The sequence below is a fragment of the Aquarana catesbeiana genome, linkage group LG09 (assembly GCF_042186555.1).
Source record: "Aquarana catesbeiana isolate 2022-GZ linkage group LG09, ASM4218655v1, whole genome shotgun sequence".
NCBI classification, from domain to species: domain Eukaryota; kingdom Metazoa; phylum Chordata; class Amphibia; order Anura; family Ranidae; genus Aquarana; species Aquarana catesbeiana.
Genome location: NC_133332.1, coordinates 198,123,789 through 198,146,061, shown reverse-complemented (window position 1 = coordinate 198,146,061; position 22,273 = coordinate 198,123,789). Strand labels below are relative to the sequence as shown.

Sequence of the window (22,273 nt, the reverse complement as noted above, 5' to 3'; positions counted from 1 at the left end):
AGCACTCTCTTGCCTGTTAAGAAAAAGAGTAAGCGTCCCTCTTTCAAACGGACTCTTTCCCCAGCGCCAGGGGCATCAGCCTCCAGGCAGTCAGGACGGCCTCCTCCGTCTGGGTCAAGAAACAAGAGTCAACCCCAGGGACAAAAGAAGTCCTGGGGGAAGAAGTCTACTAGACCAGACACTAAGGCCTCTTTATGAAGGGGCGCCCCTGCTCGCTCGAGTGGGGGGGAGACTGCTACAGTTCTCAAAGCTCTGGCAGGAGGACTTCCAGGACAGATGGGTAATCTCCACGGTAACTTTAGGGTACAAGCTTGAGTTCCAAGAATTCCCCTCTCCTCGTTTCCTCAGATCAAGTGTCCCCTGAGATCCAGAGAAAAAGCAGTCGCTCCTTCTAGCGCTAGAGCGACTTTTGTCGCAAGAGGTCATAATGGTGGTTCCCACGAAGGATCAAGGATTGGGCTTTTATTCCAACCTTTTTACGGTCCAAAAGCCAAATGGGCATGTCAGACCCATTCTGGATCTAAGGGATCTGAAACGATTCCTAAGGATTCGGTCCTTCCGCATGGAATCAATTCGGACAGTAGTCTCCATCCTGCAGGGAGGAGAATTTCTGGCATCGATAGACATCAGAGATGCATATCTGCATGTGCCCATTTTTTCTGCTCATCAGAAGTTTCTACGCTTCGAGATAGGTGGGCGTAATTTCCAGTTTGTGGCTCTCCCTTTTGGGATAGCCACTGCACCTCGAGTGTTTACAAAGATCTTGGCTCCTCCTCTGGCCAGATTAAGGCCTCAGGGTATAACTGTCATAGCATACCTAGACGACCTGCTCTTGATAGACCGGTCGGTAGCCTCTTTGAACGGGAACTTGAGGACCACAGTCAAGTATCTGGAACACCTAGGTTGGATTCTCAACCTAGAAAAATCTTTCCTAAAACCAATAAGAAGACTGGAGTATTTGGGTTTGATCATAGCTACAAGCCAGGAGAAAGTGTTTCTACCTCAGGCAAAGATCACTGCTTTAAGGGAGTTGATTCTGGTAGTCAGGACCAAGAGGGTCCTTCTGTCCGCATTTGTATGAGGCTGCTAGGAAAGATGGTGTCTTCATTCGAAGCAGTTCCCTATGCTCAGTTTCATTTAAGACTGTTGCAACACAGTATTCTGTCGGCCTGGAACAAGAAGGTTCAGGCATTAGACTTTCCGATGGACCTTAATACCCGAAAACCTACAGAAGGGGAAATCCTTTCTAGAGGTGACCTGGACGGTGGTAACAACAGATGCCAGTCTGTCGGGTTGGGGAGCAGTTCTGGAACAGTCTGCAGTCCAAGGGGTATGGTCCAAAAATGAGGGAACCTTACCCATCAACGTTCTGGAGATCAGTGCGGTATATCTAGCCCTAAAGGCCTGGACTCTCAGGCTACAGGGTTGCCCAGTCAGGATCCAGTCCAACAATGCCACAGCAGTGGCTTACATCAATCATCAGGGAGGCACCAGGAGCCGAGCTGCTCAAAGAGAGGTGAACCAGATCTTAGTCTGGGCAGAGAAGCAGGTGCCATGCATATCGCTAGTCTTCATTCCAGGGATAGAGAACTGGCAGGCGGACTATTTAAGTCGCCAGCAGTTACTCCCAGGGGAATGGTCTCTGCATCCCGACGTCTTTTGGGCCATATGCCAAAGATGGGGGGTTCCAGATGTAGACCTCTTTGCATCCCGATTCAACAAAAAGATAGACAGATTTGTGGCAAGGGCAAAGGATCCTCTTGCATGCGGGACAGATGCGTTGGTGATTCTGTGGCATCGGTTCTCACTGATTTATGCATTCCTGCCTATTCTGCTACTGCCACGACTCCTTCGCAGGATCAGGCAGGAAAGGAAGTCGGTGCTTCTGGTAGCCCCCGCTTGGCCCAGGAGGACCTGGTATGCAGAAATAGTAAGGATGACGGTGGGTTCCCCGTGGACCCTACCATTACGCCCAGACCTGTTATCTCAAGGTCCAGTGTTCCATCCTGCCTTACAAACGCTAAATTTGACGGTTTGGCTATTGAAACCCACATTCTGAAAAATCGTGGGCTTTCAGGTCCTGTGATATCTACTTTGATCAATGCAAGGAAGCCAGCTTCCAGAGTAATTTATCATAGAGTCTGGAAAGCTTATGTATCCTGGTGTGAATCCAGGGGTTGGCATCCCAGAAAATATGTGATAGGTAGAATCCTCGATTTTCTACAGTTTGGATTAGAGATGAAGTTGGCCTTGAGTACCATCAAGGGCCAAGTCTCGGCCTTATCAGTATTGTTTCAACGACCACTTGCTTCGCATTCTTTGGTCCGAAACTTTATGCAGGGGGTGACGCGTCTTAATCCTCCGGTTAAGGTGCCCCTAAACCCCTGGGGCTTGAACTTGGTTCTGTCTGTTTTACAGAAACAGCCTTTTGAACCAATACGTCAGATTCCTTTGGTCTTGTTGACAAGGAAGTTAATTTTTCTGGTAGCCATCTCTTCTGCTAGAAGAGTATCAGAATTAGCAGCTCTTTCCTGTAAAGAGCCTTATTTGATTATGCACTAGGATAGAGTGGTATTGCGCCCTCATCCTAGTTTTTTACCGAAGGTGGTTTCAGATTTTCATCTAAACCAAGACATTGTTCTGCCTTCCTTTTTTTCCAGATCCCTGTTCTTTGGAAGAAAGGTCTCTACATTCTTTGGATATAGTAAGAGCAGTCAAGACCTATCTGGAAGCAACTGCTCAAATTCGCAAAACGGATGTTTTGTTCGTGCTGCCAGAGGGTCCCAATAGAGGACAGGCAGCGTCAAAAGCTACCATTTCTAAATGGATTTGACAATTGATTATTCAAGCTTACGGTTTGAAACAGAAGATTCCTTAATTTCAGATCAGGGCACATTCAACAAGGGCTATTGGTGCTTCTTGGGCAGTGCATCTCCGGGCCTCTATGGCTCAAATCTGCAAGGCCGCAACCTGGTCTTCAGTTCATACATTCACCAGATTTTATCAGGTGGATGTGAGAAGGCATGAGGATGTCGCCTTTGGGCGTAGTGTGCTGCAGGCAGCAGTAGAGGGTCGTCAGGTCTGATTGCACCCTACTTGGTTGTGGTTCCCCTCCCCTCAGGTAGCATTGCTCTGGGACATCCCATCAGTTATTACTGAGGCTCTGTGTCCCGTGATGTATGAAAAATAAAATAGGATTTTTTTATAACAGCTTACCTGTAAAATCCTTTTCTTTTGATGTACATCACGGGACAGAGGTCCCGCCCCTCTTCTAATACACTTATATTGCTTGGCTACAAAACTGAGGTATCCCTGCAAGGGGAGGGATTATATAGGGGGTTGAACTTCCTGGTTAGGGTGTGCCAGTGTCCAATCACCTAGTGATACCTATATAACCCATCAGTTATTACTGAGGCTCTGTGTCCCGTGATGTACATCAAAAGAAAAGGATTTTACAGTTAAGCTGTTATAAAAAATCCTATTTTTCTGCTGGCACTTTTTTATGTTTCTGTATTAACAAATTCAGTCTAATAATGCCATCTCTTAAATTTATCAAATGTTCCTTTAACTGCTGAGGTTTTTGTTCTGCTATTTCTTTAAAATCAATGATTCTGGATAACCACAAATACTGTAGCTGCCGACTTTTAATATAAGGACACTTACCTGTCCAGGGATCTTGCGATGTTGACACCTTGAGCCAATTCGTCACTCAGCCGGTGCAGGCACCGGCATTGTAAGTAAGGGAAACCAGCAGTGAAGGCTTCAGGTTTCCTACTGCGCATGCGCGAGTCACGCTGTGCTTTCTAAATGGTCCCGTCGTCTTCTGGGACCTGTGTGTGTCCCAGAAGGCAGCGGGGGCGAGGAGAAGGGCCTGAAAATGTCATAGATCGTTGATCTTACCCAGAAGTGGGAGCAGGTACCTGTCAAAACAGTTACCCCCCCCCCCCCCAAAAAAAAAAAGTGCCAAATGTGGCAGTGGAGGTGGGGAGGATGCAACCAAGCGGAGCTTCCCCTTTTGGGTGGAGCTCTGCTTTAAAGTTTCTTGGTAATGGAATTATAGTGTATATTTTTTTGTTTAAGTGTACATTACCTGCGGTACATTCGCAGTTCAGTGTACACTCCCTGCCAACTCCTAGCATCTTTAAGATGCCTAGAATTGAATTGTGGGGCCATGACATGCACATGTGCAGGAGTTAGATTGTCAGTGGCCACCTAATGGCCAAAGTGGACAGGTGAGGACCTGGTAGAAGTCAGTGGCAGCGGACTGAAGGGATGAGGGACGGCTGTGAACTGTGAGCACAGAAGGAGCCATAATTTGCAAGTATGCTGTGTATATAGCACAATATGGAAAGAGCAGCAGACCTACAGATCCACATTACGAAAAATGAAAAGGTGAATTAACACCCTTCCCACACCCATTCTCCCTACTGCACAATTAGCTGTAACTGCCCATGCAGGTGGTGCAGCGGTCTGGGCATTTGAAAGTCCCACTCTTCTTCCACTCAGCTTCCCAGAAGTCCTTGAAAAAAGAAGAGCGGGGCTTTTAAATCCCAAGACCGCTGCATGGGCAGTGCCAGCTATTAGTCCACACATGTAAGTGCAGCAGTGACCAGGGGTTTGGGAGGGTGTAGGGTGTTCACCTTTTCATTTTCTTTGAGAAGGTGAATTTTTACTTTTAGGCTTGGTAAACCCGCACAGGATGTGATGTAAGGTTCTCTCCTCAGCTTCAACTCTCTAGCAATGGTTTGGAGTAGTTGGATTTGTGCAGTACAGCAGATTGGGGATTGTGTACAACCTTGTTAAAGTCTTTTTAGATCCAATTTCCTGTATCCTATTGCAGATTGAGGACTTTATATTTTTTGGTAAAAAGTAAGTTTGATTCAAGTCTCCTTTCCTATTTAAGATGGCTATTGTCCCTGTGGAGGACGGATTAACATATTGTAAAATGAGAATAACATGAAAATAGGAATGGGTGAAAGGGCCTTTCTCCTTCAGGTGGTTTCAAAGTCCATAAAAAGACAGGAAGAACAAGTTAGGGGAAATGGGGTGCAAGCATCATATAGAAATTAATGTAAGGTTGTGGTCTGACAGTATACTTTTATGCACATCTAATCTTTGTTTAATATGAAGGGATAAGGCTTGGCTTTGTAGAGGAAGAAACTTCTATGTCAGGTTCTCAATAATTGTCAGGAGGGTAGAATGAAAAGGCAATATGTTTTGTAGTAGAAATGGCTTCTGACATATTTTGCATGTAGTTTCCACCATGGGATGTTATTTAATTTTGTGTGCGATTTATTATTATCCCACCAGCTGAAGATTCAGTTTGGTAAATTTAGGTGCAGATCCTTCAAGGGACAGAGCCATTTATTTTCTGTATGTCTTACAGGTCCCGGGCCCCAATCGCACAGACTCTATACTTCCTCCGCATCAACTGAATCCAGTGAAGACCAGTTTTTGAAATGGTTTCTGCTGCTTATACCTGTTGCTACCTTTAGCCTGGGTACCTGGCAGGTAAAGTGTCTGACTTTACAATACACTCCTAGCAAGGAGAAGCAAGCCCCTGAAAACACCCTTTATAAACCAGCCTAGAAGTGGCTGGTTTGCTACACTGCAAGGGCTAACTGTTCATTTATGTCTAGGGGGACCAGGTACAGCAGTTTTACTTACCTGATCTTATGCTCCCACAGGCTATTGCTAAACCAGTCCCTGTGGCCTCCTATGCCCTACCCTTTGGCGATCATATGCCTCTCATGTTGTCAAGATCGTTGCAGGGACCATAGCTCTGCAATGGACATGGTCGCTGAGGCACAGTCCACTGCTAGAGTTAGAGGAGCAACTTCTGCTGGGGAAGCAGAGGACCAGGTAAGTAAAAGTGCTTTTCCCCTCCCTTGGACAAAAAAGAGCTGTTAACCTTTGCATCATGGGTGAAGTCCCACTGCAAGTGAGGACTTTTTTAGTTTTCCTGGAGTTGGGCTTTAAAAACATTCATGATTGCTTGGACGTTCTATTTCATGAATGCAGTGTTTTCCTATACTGCAGTTTTGGAATTTGAAAGGGAAAAAGGTGATTGGCCACTGTAGCACGTTACCATTATGTCTGTTCCAGGTTCAGCGACGGAAGTGGAAGTTGAAACTCATAGAGCAACTGGAGTCTCAAGTTAACGCTACACCGATCCCTCTTACGACTGAGTGAGTCTTCCTGACTTTGCATACATAGTTAAGTATGACTGGCCTGATGATGCTACTTTCTTTTCCTTTTACAAGCTTCATCTAGGCCAGGGTCTCCCAGATTGTGGCCCACAGGGGGCAAACACAGGTGAGGTTCTTCAGACTTTCAGGTGGAAAAATTCCTAAGATAATCAGTAACAGATAATGATCTTCAGATAGCGGTATGACTGTGATAACTATTAAGGGATGATATTCTCTAGACTTCAAAGTAGAGGCACAACTGAGATGATTAGTAACCCATAACGTTTTTCAGATCTCCAGTTAGCTGCACAACTATGATAATTAGTAGCAGGTGGTGTCCTTCAGACTGCCAGACAGCAGGACCACTGTAATAAATAGTAAAGGGGATATAGTCAAACCTCCAAGTAACATGGCTGAGATAGTTTGTAACAGGTGATATTCACTATACGTCCAGGTCCTAGCATAGCTGAAATTAGTAACAGGTAATTTCTTCCAGACTTCCAGGTAGCAACACAAGAAGGATTTAAATTATTGTCTCTGCTTCTATTATTGTCTCACTTCTATGTGTCTTTAGCCCAGCAGAACTGGAAAAATTGGAGTATCGTCCCGTGAAGGCGAGAGGTTATTTTGATCACTCCAAGGAGCTGTATGTACAGCCCCGCACACTGATGGACCCAGCAAAGGAGGCTCGAGAGGCCGGGCAGATCACATCAAACACTGAGAGTGGGGCCCATGTGATCACTCCATTTTACTGTACTGACTTAGGGTATGTTATTTTATAGATCTACCAGAGGGGGATTGACATGCCAGGGGGAAATAATAGATGATCTAAGAGGTATAATACTAGGAATTAGAATATACAGTGCATCCGGAAAGTATTCACAGCGCTTCACTTTTTTTCCACATTTTGTTATGTTACAGCCTTATTCCAAAATTGATTACATTTATTATTTTCCTCAAATATTCCAAAACAATACCCCATAATGACAACGTGAAAGAGGTTTGTTTGAAATCTTTGAAAATGTATTAAAAATAAAAAAAAATCACATGTACATAAGTATTCACAGCCTTTGCTCAATACTTTGTGGAAGCATCTTTGGCACCAATTACAACCTCGTCTTTTTGAGGATGATGCTACAAGCTTGGCACACCTATTTTTGGGCAGTTTCTCCCATTCTTCTTTGAAGGACCTCTCAAGCTCCATCAGGTTGGATGGGAAGCCTCGGTGCACAGCCATTTTCAGATCTCTCCAGAGATGTTCAGTTGGGTTCAAGTCTGGGCCACTCAAGGACATTACCAGAGTTGTCTCATAGCCACTCCTTTGTTATCTTGGCTGTGTTCTTAGGGTCGTTGTCCTGTTGTAAGATGAACCTTTGTCCCAGTCTGAGGTCCAGAGCGCTCTGGAGCAGGTTTTCATCAAGGATGTCTCTGTACATTGCTGCATTCATCTTTCCCTCGATCCAGACTAGTCTCTCAGTTCCTGCCGCTGAAAAACATCCCCACAGCATGATGCTGCCACCACCATGCTTCACTGTAGGGGTGGTATTGGCCAGGTGATAAGCGGTGTCTGGTTTCCTCCAGACATGACGCTTGCCATTCAGGCCAAAGAGTTCAATACTTGTTTCCTCAGACCAGAGAATTTTGTTTCTCATGGTCTGAGAGGTCCTTTTTGGCAAACTCCAGGCGGGCTGTCATGTGCCTTTTACTGAGGAGTGGCTTCTGTGTGGCCACTCTACCATACAGGCCTGATTGGTGGAGTGCTGCAGAGATGGTTTTTCTTCTGGAAGGTTCTCCTCTCTCCACAGAGAATTGCTGGAGCTCTGTCAGAGGGACCATCAGGTTCTTTGTCACCTCTCTGACTAAGGCGCTTCTCCACCGTTCGCTCAGTTTGGCCAGGCGGCCCACTCTGGTGGTTCCAAACCTATCCATTTATGGATGATGGAGGCCACTGTGCTCATTGGAACCTTCAATGCTGCAGAAATGTTTCTGTACCCTTCCCCAGATCTGTGCCTCAATATAATCCTGTCTCGGAGGTCTACAGACAATTCCTTGGACTTCATGACTTGGTTTGGGCTCTGACATTCACTGTAAACTGTGGGACCTTACATAGACATGTGTGTACTTTTCCAAGTCATGTCCAGTCAACTGAATTTACCACAGTTGGACTCCAATCAAGTTATAGAAACATCTCAAGGATGATCAGTGGAAACAGGATGCACCAGAGCAGAATTTTGAGTGTCATAGCAAAGTCTGTGAATACTTACAGTATGTGTATGTAATTGATTTTTTTCTCATCTTTTATGTTTAATAAATTTGCAAAGATTATAAAAAAAAAAATAATAATTTTACGTTGTCATTATGGGGTATTGATTGTAGAATCTTGAGTAAAATAATGAATTTAATCCATTTTGTAATAAGGCTGTAACATAACAAAATGTGGAAAAAGTCATGTGCTGTGAATAATTTCCGGATGCACTATACATAGATCAGCCATAACATTATAACCACCCACCTAATCTTGAATAGGTCCCCCTTTTGCTGCCAAAACAGCCCTGACCCGTGGAGGTATGATCACCACTTTACCTCTGAAGGTATGATGTGATATCTGGTAGTAAACCTTTAGTAGCAGATCCTTTATGCCCTATAAGTTATGAGGTGGAGCCTCCATGGATCTGACTTTTTTCAGCACATCCCACAGATGCTCGATTTGATTGGGATAAGGAGAATTATTTTTTTATTGCTCCGTGTTCCAGTTCTGTTGCTCACATGCCCATAGTAGGTGCTTTTGGCTTTGGAAATGGGTCAGCATGGGCACTCTGACTGGTCTGCAGCTATGCAGCCTCATATACAACAAACTGCGATGCACTGTGTGTTCTGACAACTTTTTATCAGAACCAGCATTATCCTTTTGTTGAGCTACAAGTAGCATTATCATTCTCTTTTTGTTGAGCTACAGTAGCTCTTCTATGGGATCGGACTACACGGGCCAGCCTTCACTCCCCACATGTATCAGTGAGCCTTGGCTGCCCATGACCCAGTCGCTATCTCGCCAGTTTTCCTTCCTTGGACCACATTTAGTAGGTCCTGGCTACCGCAGACCGAGAAAAATCTCGAAATGGCTGCAGTTTTTGAGTTTCTCTGACCCAGTCATCTAGCAATTACAGTTTTGCCCTCGTCAAAGTCGCTCAAATCCTTACGCTTGCCTATTTTTTCTGTTTTTAACACTTCAACTTCAGAGACAACAGTTCACTTGCTGCTTGATATATCTCACCTACATTCAGATGCCATTGTCACAGGATAATCAATGTTATTCACTTTACCTGTCAGTGGTCATAATGTTTTGGTTGAATGGAGTATATAAAGTGGGGATTATAGTAATGGGAATTTGGTTTTATACAGGGTGGAGGGTGTAGTAATGATAATTTGATTATATGTTGGGAGGTATAGTAATAGGAATGTCATCATATATCGAGTGGAAGTATAGTGATGGAAATTTGGTTGGAATGTGGTGTGGAGGGTATGGTACTGGGGGAGTTTGGTTATAAAAATGGTGGGTTATAATTTGGTTATAAGTATTAATAGGGGTATGGTTATAGTAATGGGGATTTGATTATATATGGTATGAGTGGCATAGTACCAGAATATTGGTTATCTATGGGTTGGGGTTGCTATTACTGAGGATACAGCTGTATATAGGATAGGAGAGTATAGTAATTAGGATCTGTTTGTATACTGGAAGAGTCATGTTGTTATGAGAATTTGATTATATATGGGGCGGCAGTGTAGTAATGGGATAGTATATGGTGTGGGGGATATAGTACTGAGAATTCAGTTGTATATGTGATGAATGGGATTCGTTATGGGAGTTTGGTTATATATAGGGTGGAGGTATAGCAAGGGTGATTTGTTTAGTTTATGGTGTGAAGAGTGTAGAATTGTACATTTGGTTTTATAAAGGATGGGAGGTTACAGTAATTTGGATTTGTTTCCTGAATTTGGTTGTATATAGGGTTTGGGTAAAATAAAGACACTTCGATTATATATGGAGTGGGGTTTAGCAGTAGGAATATTTTATATATTTAGTGGGGAGGGTACAATGTTAGAGATTCAGTTGTATATAGGGTGGGCATATGGTAATAGAAATATAGTTTTATATGTTGTAAAAGGTATAGTTATGGGTTTTGGTTAAAAAAGATTTTCGGGAGTAAGACCCCTTTCACACTGTAGCGCGGCCACATTAGCAGTACAGCGCTGCTAGTTTTAGCGACGCTTTACCGTTGTTTCAGCAGTGCTTTTCGGCCGCTAGCTGGGCGCTTTTACCCCCGCTAGCGGCCGAATAAAGGGTTAAAAGCGCTCGTGTTGCTCTGCTGAAGAGCTTTGCAGGTGCTTCGGCAGCGCTTCCCATTCATTTCCCCCAAAGATGCTGCTTTCAGGACTTTTCCTAATGTCCTGCAAGTGCACTGCCCCAGTGTGAAAGCACTCGGCCTTTCCCACATGGGAGGCGCTTTACAGGCGCTATTTTTAGCACTAAAACGCCTGAAAAGGGGGTCTAAAGTAGTGGTTGTATATGGAGTAAGGGGTGTAGTAATGGAAATGTGGCTATATATGGGTTAGGGGTATTGTGATGTTATATATATATACCTGTTCGGTATTGGGGTCTTGGTTATAATATTTTAATTGTTATGGTTCTAGAGAGGCACAGATTATTAATAGCCCCCCCATATTCCAGCATTCAGGCCATGTTTGCATTCTTTACATTTCTCTATGCAGTCACAAAATAACTCTGTGCAGCAAGGTATATATTAGGAGTTTTTAACATTTTTAGATCTGGGATCTTGGTTAAATAAAAATGTATCAAATGACAGGATAAAAATGTGATGCCTTTTCCTGATGTTTTCTGTAGCTTTCCTCTTAAGGTGTTTTGGTGATGCAACCCCAGGGGGTGTGTCCCTGACACCCAAGGCTCACAGGAAATGTGTTGAATGATGCTGGGCATCATTGAACCCTGAAGAAGACCGATGCTTGATCACTAGAGAAGACCCATGGGGCAGCCCTAGAGCATGTTTAGCAAATGCGCAAAGTTTTTTGTTTTGTTTTTTCTATTTTTTTTTTTTTTTTTTTTTTTTTTTTAACAAGGGATAGGGGGACCCAAAATATTATAATGCATAATATGTTTTTAGCATAAGAGTGCTACAAAGCCACGTGCATTATATTATTACAGCTACATGACTGTTTAACAGTTAACCTCTGATACATTGAGTTAGGAGTCTAGAGCTGTAAATATGTCTTTTTCTCTTTCTCCAGAGTTACAATCCTGGTTAACCGAGGTTTTATCCCCAGAAAGAAGATTAATCCTGAGACACGGATAAAGGGACAGGTGAGAAAAAAAATATAAAATGCAGAAGGAAAGGACAAGTAAGGAGTACAGTATAGTTTGTAGGGGAAAGTGACAGGAGTGGTGTACAGTATGCATTGAAGTAGGAAAGGACAGGGAGAGCTTACAGTATGAGTACAGTATACAATGCAGGAAGAAGGTACTGGTGACATTTACACTAGACAATGAAGGAGGAAGGAAGAAGTGCCTTATACAATAAAGTGTTTATCGTATATACAATGCAGGAGGAGTGTAAGATGCTGTCCTCTATTTTCCTGTAGGTAGAAGGAGAAGTGGATTTAGTCGGTATTGTGAGACATTCAGAGAAGCGCAAGCCATTTGTTCCGAAAAATGATCCTGAGAGAAACAGATGGCATTACCGGGATGTGGAAGCCATGGCAAAACTGACTGGGGCAGAGCCGATACTTGTTGATGCTAGTCTTGGTAAGACTGACAAGATTTGATGCATGGCAATTAATCTGTGTTGTGTCATTACAGAAAATAAAGCCCCCACTCCTTCCCTCCCTCCTTGCTTCCCTCCTTCCCTCTCCCCCTCCCCATGTTGGAAGCGGGGACATTGTACACTAATCACTGTTTATAAACCATTGTGGTATTAAGAGAAACACACAGAGCACAATGGGGTCCATTTACTAAAGCTGAAGAGTGCATAATCTGGTACAGCTGTGCATGGTAGCCAATCAGCTTCTAACTTTAGCTTGTTCAATTAAACTTCAACAAAAAACCTGGAAGCCGATTAGTTTCTGTGCAGAGATGCATCAGGTTTTGCACTCTCCAGTTTTAGTAAATCAATCCCATTGTGTACTTTACTTTCCAGAATGTTGTAGTTAACTCTAATAAGAAACGTATTTTCCCCTAATCATCTTTCAGGACAGCCACCTGAGATACCATGGCTCCTCCCCTCTGTGAGAAACACCGCGCCAGCCTTCTATAAATTTCCTCCTCCCCTGCTGGCTCTTCAGTTATTTGTGTTTCCTCCAGAGGGGAGACACCAGTGGAACCAAGTCAGGAGGCTCAGGCAGATGTCCTAAAAGGGAGCAGAGGCTCCTTGGGCAGACCAGGAAAAAACTAACCTGGAAGAAAATCTTGTCACCCCCGCATCCCTGAGTGCAGGCGGAGGTCAGGGGGGGCTCCTTTTCAGCACCGAGCGCGGTAGCAGGAGGTACATGGCCAGCCATCTCATACCCTCAGCAGCGTGTAGCACTGCAGTGCAAACCACGCCGGGTATTGAGACCACACGGCACTGGGTGACATCACGTCTGGCAAAAGGGGCGTGTACTTCCAAGTTCGCGGCTTCCGGTTCCGGCCGCGAATCATGAAAAGGAGTCAGGCATGGTCTGGAGAGGAGCCGCACATGCTGTAGACACAGCAAAGGCTCCGGTGGTGGCACCATAATGTCGGATGCAGAAGGAAGGGACCAGACTGCTCCAGCAGAGACCAGCTCCAGCCATGTTAAGGTAAGGGGAACCTAGGGTGGAACTCCCCTGGCCTGAACCCACCGCCCCCCCCAAAGGAGTACATGGACGGGGGAAGGGGGGTAGGTAAAGGTCCCTCTGGTGTCAGAGGGTGGTTCATGGGGCCTCGGGTGAGGTAAACCCACATGAAGATGCTCTGCACCTGCAGTTTTGCAGGAAAGGATTACGGCAGTGTTAATACTGTGGGGTTTTATTTTTTTGTCTTTTCAGAAAACAGACAAAACCTGGCCCTCTCACAACTCAAAGAGGAGGTGCCCTTCTTGTAAAAATACACTTAAAGATTCCTGGGGGAAAGCATTATGTAAGGAATGTATTAACAAACTAGTACAGGAACATTCCACTGAGCAGGGCAGTGATTAAGCGGCATCTGTTAAGGAACTATCCAGTACCTTTAAATCCTTTAAGACCTTCTTTGAAGGGTTTCAGATCCCACAACTGCAGACTGCTCCTCCTTCAGTACAGACAGCACTACCAAAAACACAAGCACCACCCTCCACTACTGCAGGCCCTTCAGTAGCCCCTAGGGAGGAGGCAGAAGAGGAGCCTGGCTCCCAAGAATCAGAGGGTGAAGCTCTGGAAGGGGATTCCAGAAAACCCTCCCGATACAAGCTCTCTTTAGAAGAGGTCGACCATCTCCTGGGAGCCATTCATACCACATTAGGTATACAAACTGAAAAGAAACCTTTATCCCTGCATGATCAAATGTATTAGGTTTTAGGAGAACAGAAAAAGAAGAATTTTCCTGTTCATGAGGTTCTAATAGAGGCAATTAAAGAAGAATGGCAGGAACCAGAAAGAAAGACATTTTTTTTCTAAAGCCTTAAAAAGACGGTTTCCATTTTCAGACGACGAACCATCAGTATGGAACAAAACCCCAAAGCTAGATGCGGCCTTCTCACAGGTTTTGAGGCACACAGATTTAGCTTTTGAGGATATGGGGGTCTTATCTGGATAAGAGGATGGACTCCCTATTAAAAAAATCAGGGGACTCCACAGTGGGAAGCCTAAAGTCAGCCATGACAGTCACGTTAGTAGCCAGAAATGTAGGGTTCTGGTTGAACCAGATTCAGGCACACATCGAGGAAGGAACTGCAAAAGAGCAGATTTTATCCTCTTTTCACACTCTTCTGCGAGTCATCGCGTATATCGCGGATGCATCAGCAGAGCTGGTACGCATGGCGGCCAGATCCTCGGCACTAGCCAACTCTACAAGAAGGGCCCTATGGCTAAAGACATGGCAGGGGGACTGCGCATCTAAAGCCAAACTTTGCGGGATCCCTTTTACAGGGGATCTGCTGTTCGGGCCAGGGTTGGGGAAAGTGCTGGACCGTACAGCAGACAAAAAGCATTCCCGCTGAAACGCAAAGCAACCTGGAGTCAGCCTCAGCAGAATAAAAGGAAGCAAAGAGGGGACACAAAATCCTGTTTTCAGCACCCAAGGTGGAGAACCAGAAAAGACCTTGAGGACAGAGAGGGAAAGGCAAGGGAGGAGCGATTTTTCGTCCTCCTGAGCAAACAAGAAATAAACAATGACAAAGTAGTCTCAGTGGGAGGAAAACTGGGGGCCTTCCTCTCGCAATGGGAAAGGATATCCTCCAATCAGTTTATCTTGAGAACAATAGGAGAGGGGTATTGCCTGGAGTTCTCAAGATCACCCCCAAGCAGGTTTTACACCACCAAGCTTCCAAAGAACAGAGAAAAGGCCAGAGGGTTAATGAGGTCCATAAAGTATCTCAGGAAACAAGGTGTAATCATCAAGGTACCAAAGGAAGAAAAAGGACAAGGCTTCTACTCCCATATATTCGGAGTACAAAAACCCTTGGGAAAGGTCAGACCAATCCTCAACCTCAAACCGTTAAATCTATCCATAACTAATAAGAGATTCAGAATGGATTCCATATACTCAGTGAAGGCTCTGTTACCCTCATACTGATACATGGTTTCCCAAGATTTAAAAGACTCGTACCTACACATACCATCAAAGTTGTCAGAAGTCTCCAAGGTTAGCAATAGAAACAGGAAAAGAAACCATACACCTTCAATTCCGAGCTCTACCCTTCGGCCTCTCTTCTTCACCCAGAATTTTTACAAAAATTCTGGCAGAAGCTCTGGCACCATTACGACTAAAAGGCATATCCATCATTGCCTATTTAGACGACCTTCTCCTTTTTGCAGAATCTCCCGGGAGATTGCTAGAAAACCTCAGATAAACACGGACATTCTTAGAAAATCTAGGTTAGTTGATAAATCTAGAAAAATCCAATCTACAACCCACGCAACAGAATAAAGTATTTGAGACATATGATAGACTCTGTTCAACAAAGAATGCTCCTACCCAAGGAGAAGATAGAAAAAAATTCAAAAAGAAATAAAAACAATACAGGCCAATCTATCATGTTCAATAAGAAAAATAATGTCAACGCTGGGGTTGCTATCGTCTGCAATCCCAGCGGTATAATGGGCAAGCCTACATTTTCGACCACTGCAGATGTTCCTATTAAAGATATGTGATCACAAGCAGGAGTCACTGGATACACAAGTATTAATACCAGCAAGGGTAAAAAGGACACTATGGTGGTGGAGAAGAGCAGAAAATTTAAACAAAAGACGGCTATGGATCCTACCCATTTCCCGAACCCTAACCACAGACACAAGCGGCGTCGGGTGGGGAGCACATTTAGACTCCAAAATAACACAAGGGACTTGGGAGAAGGAGGAGAGGATGAGGTCGTCCAATTGAAAAGAGTTAAAGGCAGTATGGCTTGCGCTTCATTCGTTCCAGAGAGTGTTGAGAGGACATCGTGTACAGGTCAGGTCTGAAAACTCATCGGTAATCGCCTATATAAACAGACAAGGGGGAACCAGAAGCGGAGCCCTGTATTCTTTAGCAAAGGAAATCTTGAACTGGGGAGAGGAAAACATACTCTCTATCAGCAGTCTACTTAAAAGGGGATTTAAACAAAGTGGCAGATTTTCTCAGCAGGAAGAAAGTGAGAGAAGGCGATTGGGTACTAAAACAGGAGGTAGTCAAGCAGATTACAAAAAAATGGGGAACACCTCAGGTAGACTTATTTGCTTCAAGAGAAAGCAGGAAAGTTCGAGCCGCCTTCTCCCTGAGAAGAGAGGATGGAGCGCTCGGGGTAGATGCGTTAGCACAAAAGTGGGCGTTCAACAAATGTTCTTTTATGACTTTCCCCCACCAGTACTACAACCAGCGGTGATAAGAAAATTGCGTACAGAGAACACATCACTGATTCTCATAGCACCTCACTGGCCCTGGAGACTGTGGTTCTCTATGCTCAAAAAATTCGCCATAGAGCCCCCCTGATTGCTACCAATCCAGGAAGATCTACTCTCTCAGGGCCCAGTGTACTGTCCCCAGGTGGAAAGGTGGAATTTAGCCGCCTGGTATATGAGGAGCAGCTGCTAAAAGCAAAAGGGTTCTGAAGCCGTTTAATAGAGACACTGCTAAAAAGCAGGAAGGTTGAGACACGTAATATCTACCAAAGAGTATGGAAATGTTTTTGCAGATGGTGCACAGAAAACAACTTCAAAACACAAAGCTCAGTGGCAGTCTTATGCCCTGTACACACGGTCGGATTTTCCGATGGAAAATGTTTGCTAGGACCTTGTTGTTGGAAATTCCAATCGTGTGTGGGATCCATCACACGTTTTCTATCAGAATTTCCGACACACAAAGTTTGAGAGCTTGCTATAAAATTTTCCGACAACAAAATCCGTTGTTGGAAATTCCGATCGTGTGTACACAAATCCGACGCAAAATGTGCCACGCATGCTCAGAATAAATTAAGAGACGAAAGCTATTGGCTACTGACCCATTTATAGTCCCGATGTACGTGTTTTACATCATCGCGTTCAGAACGATCGGATTTTCCGACAACTTTGTGTGACCGTGTGTATGCAAGACAAGTTTGAGCCAACATCCGTCGGAAAAAATCCATGGATTTTGTTGTCGGAATGTCCGATCAATGTCCGACCGTGTGTACAGGGCATTAGAGTTTCTACAGAGTGGTGTAGATAAAGGACTAAGCCTCTGTACATTAAAGAGTCAAGTGTCAGCACTGTCGGTTTACCAGGAAAGAAGTTTAGTATCAAATCCATGGATAATCAGACTCTTTAAATCCGTGAGCAGGCAGAGGCCAATACAGAGTACAGCCTTTCCAAAGTGGGACCTATCATTAGTGTTGGAAACTATGACAGCAGAACCCTTTGAACCATTAAAAAATTGCAGCCGGAAAATGCTGACACTTAAAGCAATCTTCTTGGTAGCAATTACTACAGCCAAAAGGGTCTGGGAGATAGAGGCCCTATCAATTAGACCCCCCTTTTGTCAGATTTTCCCGGATCGCATAGTCTTTAAAATGGATCCGGGATTTCTGCCTAAAGTGGCCTTGAAATTTCACAGAGGCCAAGAGATTGTGTTACCATCATTTTGTTCAAATCCTTCTAAAGAACAAGAAATAAAATTCCATAATTTAGATGTCCGGAGATGCGTCTTGCATTATTTAGAGGTAACAAAAACACTTAGAAAGATGGATTCTTTATTTATTTTATTTTCTGGAGCTAGGCAAGGGCACAAGGCTTCAAGAAGCACCATAGCCAGATGGCTAAGAGACGTCATTGAACAGGCATACAAGTTAGGAGGCATGCAGATCCCAGAGGGTATCAGGGCACACTCCACGAGGTCAATGGCAGCGTCACGGGCAGAGAGAGCTGGAGCAACCCCAGAACAGATTTGTAAAGCGGCAACATGGTCCCGCCCTAAGACCCCATTCACACAGGGGCAACACGACTTGCAGGTCGCCTCAGCGAGGCGACCTGCAAACGACTGCCCGGGCGACTTGCAAAACGACTTCTGTATAGAAGTCTATGCAAGTCGCCCCAAGTCGCCCCCGAAGTCGTACAGGAACCTTTTTCTAAGTCGGAGCGACTTGCGTCGCTCCCCTTAGAACGGTTCCATAGCACAGAACGGGAGGCGACTTGTCAGGCGACTAGGTCGCCTGACAAGTCGTCCCTGTGTGAATGGGGTCTAAGGGTAAGTGCTCGGTTATCCTCTCAGGTGGCTGTCATAAAAGACGATTAGGGGAAAAACGAAGTTACTTACTGGTAACGTTCTTTCCCAGAGTCTTTCAGGACAGCCGGGTACCCACCCAGATGGATATTAAGACATAAAGATTTCCTTACAGGAAATGTGATAAAATTGACTATGTGTATCATATGTTCTTGTGTCTCCCTAGCGGACTGGAGGTGCTCTTTAAAGAACTGAGGAGCCAGCAGGGGAGGAGGAAATTTATAGAAGGCTGGCACGGTGTTTTCTACAGAGGGAAAGAGCCAAGGTCTCTCAGGTGGCTGTCCTGAAAGACTCCGGGAAAGAACGTTACCAGTAAGTAACTTAGTTTTTTTTTTGTTTTTGTGTAGAAGTGTTAAGACATATATCTGTTTTAGTTTTTTATTGCTTTCTGCCTCTTTAGGAAATGTCTTTGCTGTGTTCTGGTGACCGTTGTGCCTGGAATAGAAAATGAAAAGACAATTTTTTCAGTAGACACTATAGTAGGAGGTGAGAGGAAAACTGAGGCTCTGGTGATCACCTCCAAGGATGGGTTTTCCCCTTAATTTGAGGAGATTTCCTAGGTCTTCCTGTTGTGTCCTTAGAACAAACTCCCCAACCAGTGACAAACACTGCAAAAATATCTGACAGAGATCCTAACCCTTCTCTACTTTACCCAAAAACTGATGTCTTGGCTGATCTTCACTTTAAGGAAGATCAGCCTTCATTAAATAATTATTAAAATCCAATTGTCATGGTGATTGCATCTGGTCCATGTGTTCATTGCTTGAGTCATATTCCTGTAGGCATAAGTTAACTTCATGGTATCATTTTAGTTGGATTATGTTAATTAGAAAAATGTGTTTTCACAACACAAAAATCTGCCCTCACACATTTAATGACACCATGGTGATTGGATTAAGGTGACTGAGTTACTTGTGTGCTTATAAATGCAGGGATATGTTTCCAAAATTAATTCAAAGTGAGGAAAGTGCATAGATAAGTGGTGGAACATCTTCAGCATTACAGAACAAGTCCAGTGAAAGTGACTGGCTACTGCTAGCTATAATGTGTCCTGGATAAATGATACTGTTACAGACATACCTTGCAGATGCATCTTTTGAAAAGGATGTGAAGGCAATATTCCTACTTATTGACTATCAGCACTATGAAAGATTTTTTCCTGTAAAGTTAGAATTAGCCAGGCAGATTGGCTTCATGATGTTATTCTCTCCAGACCCACTTGGAAATCAGTAAGAGCCGGTTCACACGGGGGCGACTTGTCAGGCGACCTAGCCGCCTGACAAGTCGCCTCCCGTTTTGTACAATGGAACGTTCTAATCGGAGCGGCGCAAGTCGCTCCGACTTAGAAAAAAGGTTCCTGTACTACTTTGGGGGCGACTTGCATAGACTTCTATACAGAAGTCGTTTTGCAAGTCGCCGTGGCAGTCATGTGCAAGTCGCCTCGGTGAGGCGACCTGCAAGTCATGCCGCTTCTAGTGTGAACCGGCTCTAAGTTGTCTTCGTAATCAGGATGTGCTGCAGATCATTGTTTTTATGCCACAATCTATTGCATTTTTGGAGGTTTTGTGGGGACTGCATGTTTTACATTTAGAATTATCATCCACTTTATTTCACCTGCTTAATGTGGCTGTCATATTAAAGTGGTAGTAAAAAAAAAATAAATCAAGATTTGCGAAAAATAAACAGCTTCATTTTCTTAAATATATAGGTGGAATAGAAAAATGCTACAAGTGTCAGAATTTTTATTTGACCTTCAAGCCAATTTATAACCAATAATGCTCTGTGTAAAGACATAAAAAATGCAAAAATCTTCTTCCAAAGTTAATTGGAGGACAGACACCCTTATTTTGTATGTGTAAGACCCCTTTCACACTGGAGGCATTTTTCAGGCACTAAAGGGCTAAAAATAGCGCCTGTAAGGCATCTGTAAAGTGCCTGAAAACACCTCCTCTGCAGCCCCGGTGTGAAAGGCCGAGTGCTTTCACACTGGATCGGTGCGCTTGCAGGACGTTAGAAAAAGTCCTGCAAGCAACATCTTTTGGAGGGGTTTAGGAGTGGTGAATACACTGCTCCTCCACCCCCCTGCCCATTGAAATGAATCGGCACCGCTGCCGAAGCGCCTGCAAAGCGCTTTTCCCAGTTCCCCATAAATAGGGAGAAAAACGAAAAGGGGTGAAAAAGAAAATAAGAAACAAAAAGCCAACCTTGTAAAGACGTAAAAACAAATACACTGTTTAAAACTTCAGTGCAGTAAGAAACTAACAACCAGCCTCTGTATGTTAAGGTATAGTAAATACACAATTGTAGTATAGTTATTATTAATAAATTGTGAGGTCCATACAGCAGTAGCGTCCCGAACCATATGATACCACTTTACTTGCACTTGTTTCACACTAGACCAGAGGACACTCCTCCACTTAGAGTTCTATCTTTGACTATTTGAAAGGGAGCCAGACCAACAGTACCCAGCCATTTGGGGCTCTGCCTCTTTTGATTTGCATACTGTACAACCTCCTTGAGCCAGTAGCTATACCCAAAGCAATGACTTATTGGGGAAAAAATATTTGGTGGGTACAAAAAAGTATTTTCTCCCTCAAAAAAGGTCGGGTTCACACTGGTGCAATGCAGTTTGGGCACAGCGCAATTGTATGAGTAATTCTGTTGACTTCTATTTAACTGTGTGTTTTCATGAAAGCGCATTAAAGTCCTGCATGCTGCAGAAAACGCACAGTGTAATAGTAGTGAATGGGATCCACCTAAAACCGTGTGTAGAAGGCACATACAGTACAATTGCATTTCACCCAGAACACAGCTCACCAATTTGAACATGGCCTAATGATATTCTATTTGTGTATAATGCAAAAGAGAAACTGTACAATTAACTACTGTTTGCATATTATCACAGCCAACACAGTTCCTGGTGGACCCATTGGAGGACAGACAAGGGTAACATTGAGGAATGAGCACATGCAGTACATTGTTACATGGTAATTATATTTCCCTTTTTATTAAGGAAGCATGGAAAAATGAGCGCAGAATTCATTGAGTCAGTCAGCCCAGTGTAGTAACCGTAAAGAAGAGCTTCCATTGGCAGCATCAGAAATGGGTTTTAAAAAGTCGGGTCCCGGATATAAATCTGTAAAAGCACTGACAACTGGGAGTATATGTTTTCTCCAGAACTGATAAAGCAGTAGTTTCTTAAGAACTACTGTACTGGTGCAGAACCCTGGCATCCAGCAAATGCAGCTTGTGTGCTAGTTATAATTTGAAAAGTGTCCCCCTGTTCCCCCCTACCTTCTTAAAAATCTGTCCATTGTATCAGAATAGAAATGCTTTTTCAGCAGTAGCTTGTTAATAGTAGAAAGACTTATTTTTCAATTTGAAGCCAGACAAACTCATTAATTGTGAAATTATTCTTTTATTTTACAGGTATGGTCTCTGTGCTGCCACTACATTCATGTGGTTCAAGAAATTCGTACAGAAAGTTCCACTCTAGCTGATGAATATTCTAAAAACCAATTATAAATACAAGACAGTATGTGGCTGTGAACTGACTTAGATCGCTGATGTGTGGTTAAAATGGACAAGGACTGACTGTTGCAAGGTGGCAGAGAATTACCACTATGTATAATTTCTGCACGTTCTGAATTATATATTCCATCATTATTGAGATCTAACTGAATTGTGGTTATTTTGGGTTTCAGAAAACAGTAAACAGGTGTATGTATAAACATGGGTAATACAGCGTACACACGGTCTGACTTTTCGACTGGACTGGTCCGACGGACCGAGTCCATCGGACAATCCAATCGCGTGTGGGCTTCATTGGACCTTCAGCAGACTTTTCCAGTCGAAAATCTGACAGACTTTAGATTTGGAACATGCTTCAAATCTTTACGTCGTAACTCCGCCGGACCCAGAAATCCGCTCGTCTGTATGCTAGTCCGACGGACAAAAACCAACGCTAGGGCAGCTATTGGCTACTGGCTATCAACTTCCTTATTTTAGTCTGGTGTACGTCATCACGTACGAATCCATCGGACTTTGGTGTGATCGTGTGTAGGCAAGTCCGTTCGTTAAAAAGTCAGTTAGAAGTCCGTCAAAAGTCCGTCGGACCAGTCCAGTC

General features: G+C 43.9%; 1 protein-coding gene across 1 annotated transcript in view; it reads left to right on the top strand.

The window, feature by feature from the left end:
* The window catches only part of SURF1 (SURF1 cytochrome c oxidase assembly factor), a 32,818-nt gene extending 10,994 nt beyond the window's left edge, over positions 1-21,824 (top strand). The window contains exons 3-9 of the mRNA XM_073599514.1: positions 5,387-5,511; positions 6,106-6,188; positions 6,763-6,954; positions 11,493-11,565; positions 11,844-12,006; positions 21,053-21,134; positions 21,577-21,824. Of these exons, the coding sequence (XP_073455615.1) occupies positions 5,387-5,511; positions 6,106-6,188; positions 6,763-6,954; positions 11,493-11,565; positions 11,844-12,006; positions 21,053-21,134; positions 21,577-21,643 (785 nt within the window). The 3' untranslated portion in view covers positions 21,644-21,824. The remainder of the gene's footprint in view (positions 1-5,386; positions 5,512-6,105; positions 6,189-6,762; positions 6,955-11,492; positions 11,566-11,843; positions 12,007-21,052; positions 21,135-21,576) is intronic.
* Positions 21,825-22,273: the final 449 nt, after the last annotated feature.